Here is a 15,558-nt window from a genome sequence, read left to right on the forward strand (position 1 = left end):
CACCCTGAAGGAGTTATACGAGGTTGGCTTAGAGGAGATCTAAGAATCTCTGTTTGACAGACTGGCCACTTTCCAAATGGGAAATCAATGACACTGTATTCTGGGTAAAGAAAAGACAGGATGGTTTATGACTTGTTCTACATATACTGTGGATCCAGTCAAGCTTTGAATTACACAAAGTTGAAGGCAGTAAGAGTAACATCCCATGTCCAGTGATCCAATCAGCAGCATAAGGCACATTTTGTCAGGACTCTGTGCAGAGAGTGGCTTCCTAGATTTTGGAATTCAGCCTACAGAAAGACAAATATATGTAGTGGGGAAAAGGAGAGAAAATAATTTTGGATTTCTGTGCCTAGGATGGCCATCTAACTAGATGCAGGTGGGTTTTGTTACTAAATTGTAGAAAAAAATGCAACGGGCAAAAGGTAATTCTGTCCATAGAACTAGCACCTATCTTTATAATACTTGTAGTATTCTGAACAAACTACAATTCTATTTAGCTGTCAAAAGTGATGCCTATATACTCAATTATTGGTAAAAAACCACAAACACACAAGTAAAAGCCAAACCAACTCCTCCCCAAAATCCCAAAAATCTAGTGTACAGGCTTCATTCACACTATTTGGTAAGTCATTGCTACAATCACCCTGGAAGCAAACAGAGAAGGCCACATATTCTGAGGGATAGATCATAATGCTCAAACACAATAAAAACCAATCAAACAAAGGAGGTTAATAAAAGTGTTAAATTATAACCAAAAACAAACAAAAAAACCCACAAAAACTCCAAAACAACCAAACAAGAAAAAAAACCAAAAACAGACAAAAAGCCCAAAGAAACCAGACATAAGCCTTAGTAATGTTTTTCCCAGCAATTTGTCATGCTGTTTACAGCAACATGAATAAAATTACTCAGACTCTTCAAAGACACATTTGGGAAAAAAGCCAAACAAAAACCAAAAAACCAAACCAGTCAGAAACCAACCCTTTGCATTCTTCAGGGTTTTTTCCTCCACTTGTGTACTTAAGCAGTGTTTTGATCTCTCCTGTTGGGCTGACAGTCTTTGAGAACTTATGCCGCCATTTATAATATTTTTGGTGAACTCAAACCAGTGTACTAAACCAAAATATCCTTTATTCAGCTCCATCATTCTATGAGCAAATAACAGCCTGTAGGGATTCAGTGCATCAGCTGCTGAAAAGATAAACCTACCCAGCTTGATGAAAACTCTTTACCACTTTCCTGTTGAGAGAAAACAGTTACACATTTCTAATAAATGAAGCAGGAACTGTCATTTTTTTGGCAAACTGATAACTAGCTGTAACAGCCACATTGCCACAAGTTGCTTTTCCAAAGTAATTACCATCAGGCTCCCTGTGGTATGCAGTGTTTAACACATTTCTTCTGTGTTAATGAATGCAAAAGCAGGCAACACCACTATTAGTAATTGCTTTTTATTCGTAGTCCTCATTTTCCAGATAGGTCACATTAAACACAGCCATTAAACAATAGCGGTTGAGAAAATCCATACAATGTATGCTGCTTTTGTTTGGGGTTTTTTGTGTCATTCACCAGTCATTGGTGCAACTTTGAGCCATATGGGGAGACAGGGGCTGATATATGAGAATGCCAACCTGTATAATAATTGGGCCAGAGAAGTCAAAACCTTAATCAGATTTCATTCAATTACACTTCAAATCAACAAATCTTGATAGCCAAAACTCCCATTTAAATTAATGCAATAATATCACTACCTGATGTCAAAAGAAAGTAATCAAATAATAATGAGTAAGTATATGCTATGCTTGGCTTCAGACTCCTCCTTGACTTCACCAATTTCCCTTCCATTTGACAGCAAGCAGCATGAAAGCTTGTTTGAATGATGCATCTTGCTCCACTGTGAGCAATGTTTGTCTTCTGGGGTACTTTGGACTGGGAAACCTATATTCTTAAGTGGCAAATCACAGTTCAGGGGAATCTCTTTTCTGAAAAATATACCAATTAAAAAAGAAAAAAAAAGGAAAAAAAAGAGGGTCTGATTTTGACTTCTGATTTGATTGGCCAGTTTTATAAGGAACTCACAGTTTCTGGCTTTTGTTAATTAAAAATATATAGAATGCCTTATTTGCTATTCACAGTGTACAGTACAAATTTATTACTTGCTTAACTTGCCTCTCTTAACTCCAATATTCTCTTTATAATCCTGCAGCAGATACTTTCAGCCAATCTCATAAAACATATATATAAGAAATGAGAGAAATAACTCCTAAACTTTACCTTCCATTGCTGCCTCTTTATCCAGTGGTGATACTAGAGATACTGTGGCAAAAAAATCACTTTTTAAATTCTTTCATGTGCAGTATGTCCTTCACGTGCAATCACGTTGATTTTGACTAAACCAGCAAAGCTCCCATTGTACAAGCTTTACTGGTTTATTGGTTCATTGTGCATCCATTCTAAATTTTGAAATAGATTTTTTAACTGGAAATATTCTTACTGAAGCAGTATGGCAGAGTTCTACAACACAAGGCTGTTGTAAGCCAAATTAAATAAAAGCAAGATTTCCTAAACTCTTCTATAAAGCTGTGAGTCATGAATTCTGAATTACCTCAGAGTGGTAAATAAATAATCACTACTAAATACAGATAATGTGTTAAACAGCTAAAGCTAGTAAATCACTAGTGACAGAGAGCCTTAAGGTAAATTCCTCTTACATTGGCACAGCCCTTTCTCAGAATGTTGTGGTTTTATGTCTTCAGAAACATACAATGAATTGTACAATTGGTTACTCAGTGTTAAAATCATTTATAAAATACACAAATCTCCATCACTTGACTGCATTTATATACTGTCTTAGATTTTGCTGAATAATGGATCTCACTGGCAGAGCTAAAGACTTGGTGCACTGACACTGAAGTGATGGGCACCACAGAAATACGTATAAAAGACTGATCAAACAATAAGAAATCCTCTCCACAATGGTATTTCAAGCTATCAAGCTCTAAAGCAAAACCGATCTCGAGTCTCCTGGCCAAAAAAAAAAAAAGAAATATATAACACAGACAACACCACATTTTAGATACATAAATTGTCCAAAACATGGAGAGTAACTTGAATAGACATGTACAAGATCCTTTCTTCACATGTGATAGTAGGCTTTTTTTAACAGGAGGAGCTAAAAGCAAACTGTTGGAATGGTTGCCTCCCAAAGACAATTCATTGTAGGACTGATTAGCTGAACCCACCATCTAAATGCAATCCAAAAACCAAAATAGGCTGTTGGGTCAACTTTCTTTCTTGACCTGATGCAAACTATGGCTTTTGGTATTTCAGATTGACAACCTCTTTTAAAAATACTTTTATAATACAGATTAAATTTAATGAACCAAATATGTAATTTTAAACAATGTGCCATATTGGTATTTCCATCAGAGTATTTGAAATATGTAAGGGACAAATCCTGAGCTAGTAATTTTATTCTTCTGTTTTTTCTTTTTCTGTGCAAGTTCATTTTGAACATGGGTTGTTTTTTAAGTTATACCTGAAAGTAATTTTGAATTTTTCAAATGCAATAAAAACAGTCTTAGAAAAAACAATAAGAAGTAGAAACAATATCCCAAGTTATTCTGAAAATACTCTTCAGATCAAGTGAAAGTCAAACTAAAACCACAACCCAAAATAAGCAGTGTCTAGAACTGCAGTAAGCAATTGCACATTCTGAAGAATAACATAAAATTACTCCTCATGCCACATTGGCACTGACATATTTTGCAGCTCTATGAATTTAATACCAAAGCTTTGAAAATGGTGTCATCTCCAAAGAAGTCAATCAAATACCCTACATTAAACAGGCTGGCTGCATGTGTTTTTGGAGGAAAAAAACAACCAAAAACAAACCCAAGGAGGTTCCAGATGTTGGTTCAAGTGTAAATTTTGTTATTAAACATGGGTTTGCAATAGAAACTTCTACAAGGACTTGCACATAACCATGACTGATGGATGTCTTTGTAGGCTGTTCAGTTAGCTCCATCAGCTCACTCAAACACATTTTGAACAGATTATGTACTGCAGTACTTCGTAGACCATACATTAAACAAGAGACTTTGCTCTGAGGCGCTGCTTCCCATATTCCATGGGGAAAAGGAAGCAGGAAAAAACAAAACTCATAGAGTTCGACAGCTACTGAGGCAACACTTGCCATTTACAATATAAGCCCAAATATTTTTGCAACACAACTATATATTAATTTAATAAAATACACAATATAGCTCTTATACACTCAACAATTTGGCTCATATGCACTGAATCTGCAATAAATCAATAAAAATATGTCATTTGATGTAAACACACTGAATTTTCTTACATTTGCACATTTAAATGACCATGTGATTTTTGTGGATGTCTAAGACATTTTCACTTTCCTGAGCTATTTTAGTGTCCACAAATGAATAAAAAAGTGTTAATAATGTTAATTTCTTTTCTGTATTACCCTTAAGGTAACTCTTTTTTAATAAAAAACAACTTTATTTTGTTTCCATTTTTTTAAACTTATCACTAACTATTTATAGCTTTGTTGGACACTAAAATGCTAAATAGCTATTATTTTTTTTTTCTTTTTTATCAAGTGAGTTATCTTATGTGTGTGCAGGACAAGATGGTCTATATCATTTTACATTTAACCTTAATATGATATGAAGTGTTTCATTAATGATCAGGATATGTTTTCTTGAATAATGTTCTGGAATGGATCTTTTTGTTTTATTGTTATTTCTTTTTCTTTTTCTTTTATTTTCCCATATTTGTGGTAAATAACTTTGTACCACAAATGAATGTTAATGTTTGGTGTCACTTGGACTAGAACAAGAACTCTTTATAAGACTTTCAGTAGAAGCCTGTGGTGACTGCTGGAAATTCACCACAGATCAGCATTATTCAACCCTGTTTTTCTTGGGGTTTATACGTAAACAGTAAAGTCAGCATCAGCTATTTGAGGACAGTCTTAAAGTATCAGATGCATTTCCATTCCATTTTTCTCACACTTTACTATCAGATTGTCAAAATGGCACTGTCTTTCCTTCTTTCATTTTTTTCTTGGTGTGTACTTGACTCTGTCCTAATGGAAGTTTGGTCAAAATGAAACCAGTGTTATCTGTCAAAAAGAAAGAGCAGTGAAAAGAACATACTTGTGGGCACTTCAGATGTTCACTAAAAGCCTTAAAGCAGCATTGGTCTTCCTTCATTCCTGTTAATTCTGTTACAATCAGGGTATTTATTTATTTATTTATTTATTTATTTTAATCAGCAGAAGAGAAACACAACTGCCAGCCTGTCCTTATTTTCCCCCTCACTTTCTGATGGCCACAGGGTCACTTCCCCGACAGTCCTGCAAGAGCTTGTCTATTTCTCTCACAACTTCCTCAGCATCCACGGACTCCCTGCCTAGATCCCGGGCTGAACGGTCTAACTGCTCCAGAACAGAGTCCATCTCACTCGAGTCTCGGCTCACTCGGGAATGCACATCTGCAAAGGCCCTAGCCATCTGATCTGATGCAATGAAGGAAGCGTCTTTCGACTGTTTACTGGGAGATAGATACTGACTGTCAGTTGACAAGTACTGGCTGCTTGGTTCAGCCAAGGCTCCTGATTTCACTTCACAACCATCCAGTGGTCCTTTTGTTGAGGTGCAAGGCTCAATGCATGTCTTGGTTGGGCTGCTCGATGCTGAGGGAACCTCCTGAAGCAGAGGACTCAGGGCACGTTTGGCTTTTAAGTAAGGTTTAACATTGGCAATGAGAATAGTGTGCTCTCTCTTGTCTTTCCCAAATGTACAAAAAGTCTTTTTCCCAGTGGGATTCACAGTTTCATATGTCTCAGTCTCAACATTAGCTTCAACTGTGGGTACAAAGAGATTTGTGCGATAATCTGCATTCTCAGCCTGACTGGCTGCAGGGAACTGTGGCATCCAACACCTGTCAGAATGACCAAGCACTCTGCATTCATCTGTGCAGTTAACACATTCTTCTTGCTCTGCAAAACAAAGAAGAAAGAGAAAAAAACTCTAATTATAAGTGGATTTGTTTAAACTAATGGATAGGCTCTAATCAACACATGATGGGCTTGACATCTGGTTTCTTAATTATGGAGAAAAAGAAGAAGCTATAATTAAAATATTTCAGAAAGTTTGCATAAACCTGTTAGTTGAGACAATAGATTTATTTAACCTTGTTCTTTACATATTAAAAAAGCATTCACACAGCCCAATGGAAATATAAAGGGGTCATTACAGAATCGTTCTCAGTGGAATTGAGCTTCATCTGTAAACTAATCTGTTGCAGAAATCTGTTAGGCTTTGTTCTGTAAAACTCATCCTGAAAAAGAGTGAATAGTACTTAAGAAACTCTAAAGGAATTAGAAGGATTAATTTTTCAAATCAAATAACTGCAATGAATGCCTTTCTGGAAATACAAACACTTATAAAAATCAGGAAGCTGTTTTGAAACTTTTGTCACCTCCATTTCATTTATAATTGTTATGTTGTGTGACAGTCACAAAATAAAAAGGTTTTCTTAAAAAGCCTACTTTTCCTGCTGAAAACAGAGAACTAGAATTTTCCATCAGTATGCATTAAATATAAGCTTGTCAGAAAGTGCATATTGCAATGTTATTAGACATGAGTATGGATCATATAATCAGTTTTCCCCTTTTTTGTTTTGGTACAAGTAAGTGAAAATGAGTTTGCTCAATACATACAATTCAGAAGAATGATAAGCTGTGACACACTATTTGAACTGATAATGTTTTCAGATAGTATTTCTATAGTCCATTTCTTTCAAAGAATATAGTTAAGTGAGATTTCTTTCCCATGTTTTTAGAACATAAATTTTGATAGTTGCTGTTCTACAATTCAAAGAAAACTTTCTGCTTTAAAAACCTTAACTTGCTTGTCATTTACATGAATGGATTATGTCTGGGCCAACATTTACTATTTTATAATTGTACTCATGACTCTAACTGAATATCAGGGATAAGAAAAAAAATATATCCTTTTGTCATGTCTAGGTTTCAGTTAGCTATACACTGGTCTTTAGCTGTTAAGCATTTTTCTTTCACAAAATGGGCTGATGGGTTCAATATTAATATTATTTGAGTAATTTAGTATTAGAAGAAATGCCTGGAATTCCAGTTAGACAAAAACATGTTAGTATATCTTTAAATGCAAGATGAAACACAGATACATAGACATACACAACAAATCTTCAGAAAAGCAGAACAAACATGACCCAAAGATAAGAAAAATTTAAGAAATCATCATCTTTCTAAATTAGAAAATTAAATCCTTGTATTCTTATATCACCATCAGATTAATGGATGATTGCGCTGCAGAAACATGACAAAAACACCAAAGGTGATCTAGGAGAATCCAATAGTGTAAACACTTTTGACTGTTCACATTTCTAAAAAATATGAGTAAATTTAAGTAAATGACTTAAATTTAAGTGAAATCGTGTTATGTCATAACGATAAGTTAAATTGTGATGAGATAATTTACTCAGAACTGATATTTGTTAGTAATACAGTTCTGTGGAAAAATGTCATTCTGTATATGTGCTCCCTTCCTTAAAGACTTTAAAATCTAAGTATGGTGTAAGCCCTAAGAAAACATCAAAAACAAGAGAGAATGTTGTACAGGGACACCAGAATGGAGCAATTGTTGAGGAAAAGAATGTAACATAAAGGCTTTAAATGTAGTCAGCCCCATGCATGTACCTGAAAAGATCAATTAACAGACCTTCCTGGAAGATATATCAAAATTTATGGGAGACAGGAAGGTCATTAAGGACAGGCAACATGGCTTCACCAAGGGTAGACTGTGTCCAACTAATCTAGTGGCCCTCTATGATGGAGTGATTGCATCAGTGGACAAGCCTTTCATAAGACCTTTGATATGGTCCTGTACCATATTTTTTGCTGCTAAATTGGAGATAGATGGATTTGATGATGGACTGTCAGATTGATAAGGACCTAGCTGGATGGTCACATGCAAAGAGTTGCAGTCAATGGCTCAAAGTTCAAGTGGAAACCAGAAATGCATGGTAAACCTCCAGGGTCTACATGGGGACCAACATTATTTAGTATCTGCATCAATGGGATAGACAATGCAGAGATAGAGTGCACCCTTGGATGACAAGCTGAGTGGTGCATCTGATTCACTAGAGGGAAGGGATGTCATCCAGAGGGACTATGACAGGCTTAAAAAGTGAGGACCATGTGAACCTCATGAGATTCAACAAGGCGAATTGCAAGGTCATGCACCTAGGCTGAAGAATTCACCAGTATCAATACAGACTGGGGGATGAATGGATTAAGAGCAGACCTGTGGAGAAAGACTTAGGGGTACTGGTGGATGAAAAACTGAACATAAACCAGCAGTGTGTTCTCACAGCCCAGAAAGCCAATTGAGTCCTGGGCTGCATAAACTGAAAGAAAGTAGATTTAGACTGTATGTGAGATAGAAACTCATTGTTATAAGGGCAGTGAGACACTTTAACAGATTTCACAGAGAAATTGTGGATGCCTTGTTACTGGAAGATTTCAAAGTCAGGTTGGATGGATTCAGCAACCTGATCTAGTAACAGATATTTCTGCCCATGGCAGATCTTTCAAAGTCCATTCTGACCCAAACCATTCTATGATTCTTTGAGCTCCAAAGAGAAGTAATCCACGCACTGGTTTCAGTATAAAATAAAAATTAGAACTATCATGATGAAAAGCAAAAGTTAAAGACAATCCCAACCTTGGGACTGTAACACAAAAGAGTTTAAGGTAGAGATTTAACCTTCTTGTGTTTGTTTTTACTTCACTTGAATGAGATAGCATCGGTATGCATAAACATGGAAAGAACATATGTGTGGCAATTGCTTAATGAAAGGGGAGCCATACAAATAAAGGACGCAGCTATACACCTCATTCTACCCTGTAGTTCACCTCTCCTAAAGTTCCCTGTAACTCGTTTTCTGGAGCTTCTACAGCATAAAGCAACTGTTGCTTAAAACAGACAATTGAAACTGCTACTCTCCCTCAAAAAACCCCCAAAACCCAAACCAACAAAAAATAACCAAATGAAAACCAAGGAAAACAAAAAAATCCAAAACAAAGAAAGATACAAACAACCCCTCCAAAAACAAAAACAAAAAAGCCAAACTCATAAAACTCCACAAAACAAATCAAATCAAATCCATATATTTTAAGTTCTGAGCTGTAGCACGCGATGGGCAATAGTTAATACTAGGTTAGTTTGATTATGTTTTATCACAGAAATCCAGCAGAGATAAACAAAAAAATGCCCCAATTCCAACGTTCCAATTTTAATTTAGAAGTTTAGATTTTGCAAATGCTTTCTATTAAATAGTTTTGTTCTTTTTCTCATCCTCGTAATCCTTCGGAGTAGATTTGTGGTAAATTCAGCCTCTAGCTTCAAAAGTGAACTTATATAGTAAGGACTAATAGTAGGTGTCTTCTTGAGGATTTTCCCTAAATGTATCTCAAATTATTCTGCGGATATGGAATTCACAACAATGCTGAGTAAAGTTTTCTGGCACTTTCAAAGGTTTACCTAAACAAGCAATCAGCTTTCCAGCTAAATCTTATTTTGTAGGTTTGACTATCCTTTGTATGTAGCACTTCCTGTAAAACTTTCTAATCATATTTAATGTGTCAAGACCTCACACTGTGCTGGGAGACCACCACTGAAACACTGGAAGATTTCAACACATTACAGTCAATTTCATTATACAAAAAAAAGGCCATCTGTAGAAGGGAAATTCTTGCTGTCTTTCTGGTAGTATTTCTCTGCCATATTATCTTAAAATACACCAAATAATTGTTCATATATATTTATACACAATTCTATCTACATTGAAAACATATATGTGCATATGAAATATAGAACTGGAAAATTCTATATTGACACTGACCCTTTTTGTAAAACTGAAATGAATTGTATTTCTCTTTAAAAAAAAAAAAATGTTTCCCTAAACTGAGATTGAAACAAACAAATTCAAGATGCAAGGTAAAGATCAGAGACGTAATCAGTCACTGGAAAGAAGTTTACTATACTAGGTATTCAGTACTGTGCCAAAAACTATGGTTTGAGATTTTTCAAGACTCTTTAGGTTAATTTTTTGCAACAAAGTTATGTTTGAAGATTAAAACTTTTAGATCTAACAGACGTACATACACTGGTATGAGGTGAAGCCTTACACAGTGTTTACATTATTCATTACTGCCAAAAAAATACAAAGTTTTCTGGCAATCTCTAAGTAAAAGAGATACATATCATATAGCATATGTATGTTATATATAAATTGCATGCCATATCTTCCTTCTCATTTCCTGCATTTCTTAAAGCAGTTTTTGTACTTGCATTTCTACTCTCAGTATTGACTAACTTTCCATTTCTGCTCCCTGGGTATCATAGCAGGGACTGAATTAAATATGAAGCCAAAAAAGAAGAAAAAAGAAATACTGATGACCTTGAATTGAAAAACATCTACATTGCATGAGCTTTCGAGCTCTAGCCCTGAAACTGTGTCTTTTCACTTCATGCTTTTATGTCACATCATAGGTAATGGATTTTGAGTATTGATTATCATACATTATAAGCTGCTTGTCTCACCATTAGTCTGTAATTTTGACTGCTACAGCTAGCAGACGGTGAAGAAAATTGAACAGGGACTTTTGTACTAGTAGCAGAAACTACAAACACAACATGAACTATCACCACCAAGGGCCAAATTAGTACATACGATAAAACAAAATCAATTTAAAGGAGATATATATATATATAAAAAATAATATATATATATATATATATATATATATATATATATATATATATATATATATATGTAAAAGAGGTCATACACTATGTTGTATAGCAAGATGTGCTGGTAGAGTGATATGCACCATCACTCTTTATCTCTGTATTTGTCTCCCTCCTGTTGAAAATAAACCCTTAACAGTGCATGTGTGTACAGTAAACAGAAGCAGTCTAGAGGTTTTCCTGTCTCTAGAGCTTTAAGGGTAAACAGTCAGAAGTGTTTTCTGATCTTTGGAGGGAACATACACTAAAATAGAACTGCTAAATTGTCAGCCGTAGAAAGAAAAGGAAACAAGCTATCTGTAAACATCAGTTGTCTAGGTAGCAAATGTATTCTGGATAGAAATTTAAAGACGGTATAGGATGAAAGTTATTGGCAACTTATAAAATGCAATGTAAGTTAAGTATTTTTGATGCAACATAAAACAAATCTTACATATTGTATTCTATAGGAGCTATATTTAACATCTGCTTTCCATAGCAAACTAAAAGAAATAGACACTTTTATTGGGATATCTTTAATTTTCTATGATTTCCTTAGAAATATTGTGAACAATTAATTATGGGTACTGATTTTTATTTGCATAATAAAGGTAATTAATTAATGCTATACACAGGTGTGTCCTTTCAATGGCTAAAATGGAGATATCTTATTTTGACTCATTAATTACATGAAATCTGAATAATGATAATAAAGAAGAAACTGAAGAATTTTTATTTTTTTTTTTTACAGTGACTCAGTGTGGCCAACTGAAGTCAATAAATACAGTATTTTCTGCAATTTAATTGGATTCTAATTATTTAAATTACACATTCAGACAAAGCAGAAAAACAAATGAAAACTAAACATCAGCATGCAAACATTTCCAGGAAATATATCAGGTACTATGCTTATAAGATGAACACTACACACTGTATCAAAGTACTCCATATAACTCATTAGTACATGTCCAGACGTCTGTATATGGGAAATCAAACTATAAATAGATGTAAAGGCACATGTGTATATGCTTTTATTTATATTTATGTAAATAATTGCATTTACATATATTTGAAGTCTGATTTCCCCTATACATAAGCCTGGATAAATATCTAGACATAGACCTAAATCTTAACCTAGTAGATCCCTCACAAAACGTGTAAATTATTTTATCAAATTTTATTTGAAGTTAAACAAGACAGACAGATTTTGGAACATTATAATTTATAAGAGTTGACCTTGTAAATAGTCATTCAATTCCATGCCTTTTTAAGAATGTTTTACTCACAAAATATTAGAAAATGTAGATTTTTATTACCATATATTCATTGATAAAAGCTACATAAGAATATGGCTAGATAAGTAGATGAATAGCACTGAATATTTAAAATGTCAGTAGCTTTTGTTATTTTTTTAATTGTCCTAGGAAAGCTTATTTTTCAGATATCTGACTTATTTACTCCTTTTTTTCTCTTTCAACAGGTGACATCTAGTTTTTACTACTCCATAAACAGCTTCTTCTAACTGATCTTTTTTTTTCTTCCTTTCTATATATGGAAACTAAAAAGTAAGCATTAATTGCCAGGGATTTTTTGTCCGTTGACTCAGTTGATTGGGATGACTATCAACTAGAAGGTCAAAAAAACCCCAAACATTGGAGAACCCATTTCAAAATGTATGCTCTGCCTTCTTTTTGAAAGCATGATGTTTCATAATACCTTCACTTTTGAAATACTCTATTCTTCTTTGCGTTACAGGGGTTAACAGTAATGCACATATTTGATGCCCCTTGTTTCACATTACAAAGGAAAGGATGTGCCTATGAATGCATGCACAGAGTTCACACCGACTTGTCTAAGAGATCATTCTTTTCACTCTTGATGTTGAGAATTTGTGTTCATTATTGAAAATATTTCCATTTAGAATTCACTCTGTAATGAAACAAGGTGAAAAATTCTCTGTAGCTTTTATTTCTTTGGTCTAATCAAAACCACACTATCTTGACTGTGGGGGTGGTGCTGCACCGAAACAGGTTGCCCTGAGAAGTTGTGGGTGCCCCGTCCCTAGAAGTGCTGAAGACCAGGTCAGATGGGCCTTTGAGCAAGCGTCTGGTGGAAGGTGACCCTGTCCATGCATTGCAGCAGGGGTTGGAACGAGATGATTTTTAAGGTCCCTTCCAACCCAACCCATTCTATGATTCTATGCAAAAAATAAAAAAGGACCACCAGTAGTTTCTTCAGATTAATAAAATAATATTGTATTTTATATTTTAATACCTTGAATATACATGAAAGATCTTTATCTTCTGTACATATGTGTAAGCAGATGGACAATAAATGCCACATAGTATCTAACAGAAAATGTAATTAACTCTGCTTTTCACAACTTTGGTAATTCCTGAAATATGATCAGAAAACCTCTCATCATTTATATGAAATAGTGGCTTACTTTTTTTTTTTTCCAGTTTGTAATGGGCAATTAATTGCCTTTACTAAAGAACCAAAATGACTATAAGGAGATGCTTATTACAGGAGAAAAATAATGTGTGCTTTGACATGTCCTAAACACTGGGTCTATATGACACTTCTATTGAGAACAATCAGCTAAAGTACTAGTTCTATGGTTGGATTTCTATTTAATTACAATTGATTTTGACATAAATGAGCAGAGGTAAACAAATACCTCTATACACATTCTTGCTGTTATTAAACAGAGCTGTCTCCAATCTGAGTATTTATATTGGCTTGTCTGTTTAAAGGCTCCTTTCAGTCAGGGAAAGCAATTATGTAGCTCAGATTAGCAAAATGACTGGCAGTAAAATGAGAGTGGACTGCCACATTTTTAAACCCCTTGGATCTCATGGTCTCTTCCTAATAATATAAATACAAGTTTCTGAGGTCTACAATCCCTACACAGTTTCCCTGTTGTTGGTTGTTGGGATTTTGTTTGCTTGATTTCGCTTGTGTTCTGAAGGAAGGATAAAGGCAATATATGTTTTATATTTACATAGCATAAAACACTTCAAAAGCCATAAAAATATGATGGCCTATGGATTTAATTCTAGTTCAGATTTGTCTCAAACAATAAATATGGAAGAATATTTCAGGATTATGTGGACCACACGGAACATATAATATAGTTCTTACAAAAGTATGCTTTAATTTCATGCTTACAATTCAACAACAATAACAAACTATTTTTAGAGACAAAGTAAGAGAAAAATGTGTTACCTGAAAATTTTCCATCCTCACAGCGGGCTGGTCCACAGATCCCAACAATGGGTCTTTGGCCTCTGCCTTGCTGTTCTGGAGGCAAATCAGACCTGTGAGTCACAGACATGGATAGGCTCTGCTTCCAAAAATTCCACAGCAGAAACTCAACTTCTGTTTATGGCCCAGACACAGCTCACCACCCTTGAAATTTTTCAGCATGCTTCTCAGAGGTACCAACACACAAGTTCATAGTTGGCAGTGAATTGAAAATGTCTGACTAGTAAAAAAAATGTCTCATTTACTCCTACCAGAGGAGAAAGAGGAGAATGAACACCCAGAAGTTGGTTTCCAATGTTTGCTTATAAGCTGACTGGCCCTGACTCTAATTTGCAGTGAAAAGACCATATGACACCATGAAAAGACATCTTGATCTCTTCCCCATCCCACCATAAGAAGCTCTCCCCAGCCCAGGACTGCAGTAAGCAAAATACACAAAGGCTGGCTGTGCCAGCGCTGCACTTAGCTGAGAAGCTACTTGGAAACTTTAGTAATACAGCAAATTTATAAACTGTAAATCATTGTTGTAGAGCCCCAAATCTGTTTCCTGAGAAGGAAGGAAAACAAAACTGCAGTAATTAACAGATGAGAACAGGTTTGTGGATCTGTCAGAAAGCATACTTTTAGTATAACATATTTTCCTACTCTTGATCAAGGCAGTGCTACAGATTTTTCAATGAGTTTGTTTCAGCACTAGAATCTAAAAATGCAATGACTCTTAAATTTGAAACCTAACAGGATTTGTGTAACCATTTGCATAATTTGCATGATATTCATATTTTTTACTAACTTTATTGTCAGCTAGTCATAATTATAGTACCAATAATTTACATATCTAATTGGCAATATTTAGTAAACACTGCATATTGTACTGTGGCAATGTTTAGGAATCTAGTCATTAACCAGGACCACTGTGAGGCATTCTATACAAGTATTAACAGATTGTATAGTTAGAGACAAAAGGTAACAAGTCATTATGACAAACAAAAGCAATGAATGGAAAGACAACATTAATGAAAATACTATCACGCTATTGACATTTCCTGAAAATACCAATATAAAAGCTCCATAATTTAAAGAAGTAATCCCCATCTGTCACACCATCAAGCCACCAATGATTAGCTATATTTTGCACCACTGAACCTTCCTCACTGGTTGCCAGTTATCTCAGTATACAAATTTTTAATTAGAAGGCACCAAACTTTTTGCTTTGTAAGCTTGCCTCGAATTTGGATATGACAACTTGTTTACAGACATTGACTGAGGAGGGTGCTACTGAGGAGAGAGACATGACAGGCTTTTGAAGAAAACTTTTTCTAGGTCCTTTTGATGGCTCTGTTTACATCTGACTATAGGTAGGCTCTGTTGAATGCAAATCTGTCGGCTTCTGTGTAGGAGGCTAATTTTTTCCAAAGCAAAACCAGTCCAGT

The 15,558-nt window shown here is 34.9% G+C and overlaps 1 protein-coding gene across 6 annotated transcripts in view; it reads right to left on the minus strand.

Annotated features, from left to right (window-relative positions):
- Positions 1–834: 834 nt before the first annotated feature.
- PCDH17 (protocadherin 17) overlaps positions 835–15,558 on the minus strand; it is a 92,993-nt gene continuing 78,269 nt past the window's right edge. For 4 of the 6 annotated variants that reach the window (XM_071550291.1, XM_071550301.1, XM_071550312.1 and 1 more), the window contains 2 exons: positions 14,090–14,164; positions 835–6,027 (listed from right to left, as the gene is read on the minus strand). In XM_071550291.1, coding sequence (XP_071406392.1) covers positions 5,345–6,027; positions 14,090–14,164 — 758 coding nt within the window. In that variant the 3' untranslated portion in view covers positions 835–5,344. Of the gene's footprint in view, positions 6,028–14,089; positions 14,182–15,558 lie in introns of all 6 variants that reach the window. The other 2 variants (XM_071550330.1, XM_071550321.1) reach the window with 2 other exon arrangements.

This window comes from Pithys albifrons, chromosome 1 (assembly GCF_047495875.1).
Source record: "Pithys albifrons albifrons isolate INPA30051 chromosome 1, PitAlb_v1, whole genome shotgun sequence".
Lineage (NCBI taxonomy): Eukaryota > Metazoa > Chordata > Aves > Passeriformes > Thamnophilidae > Pithys > Pithys albifrons.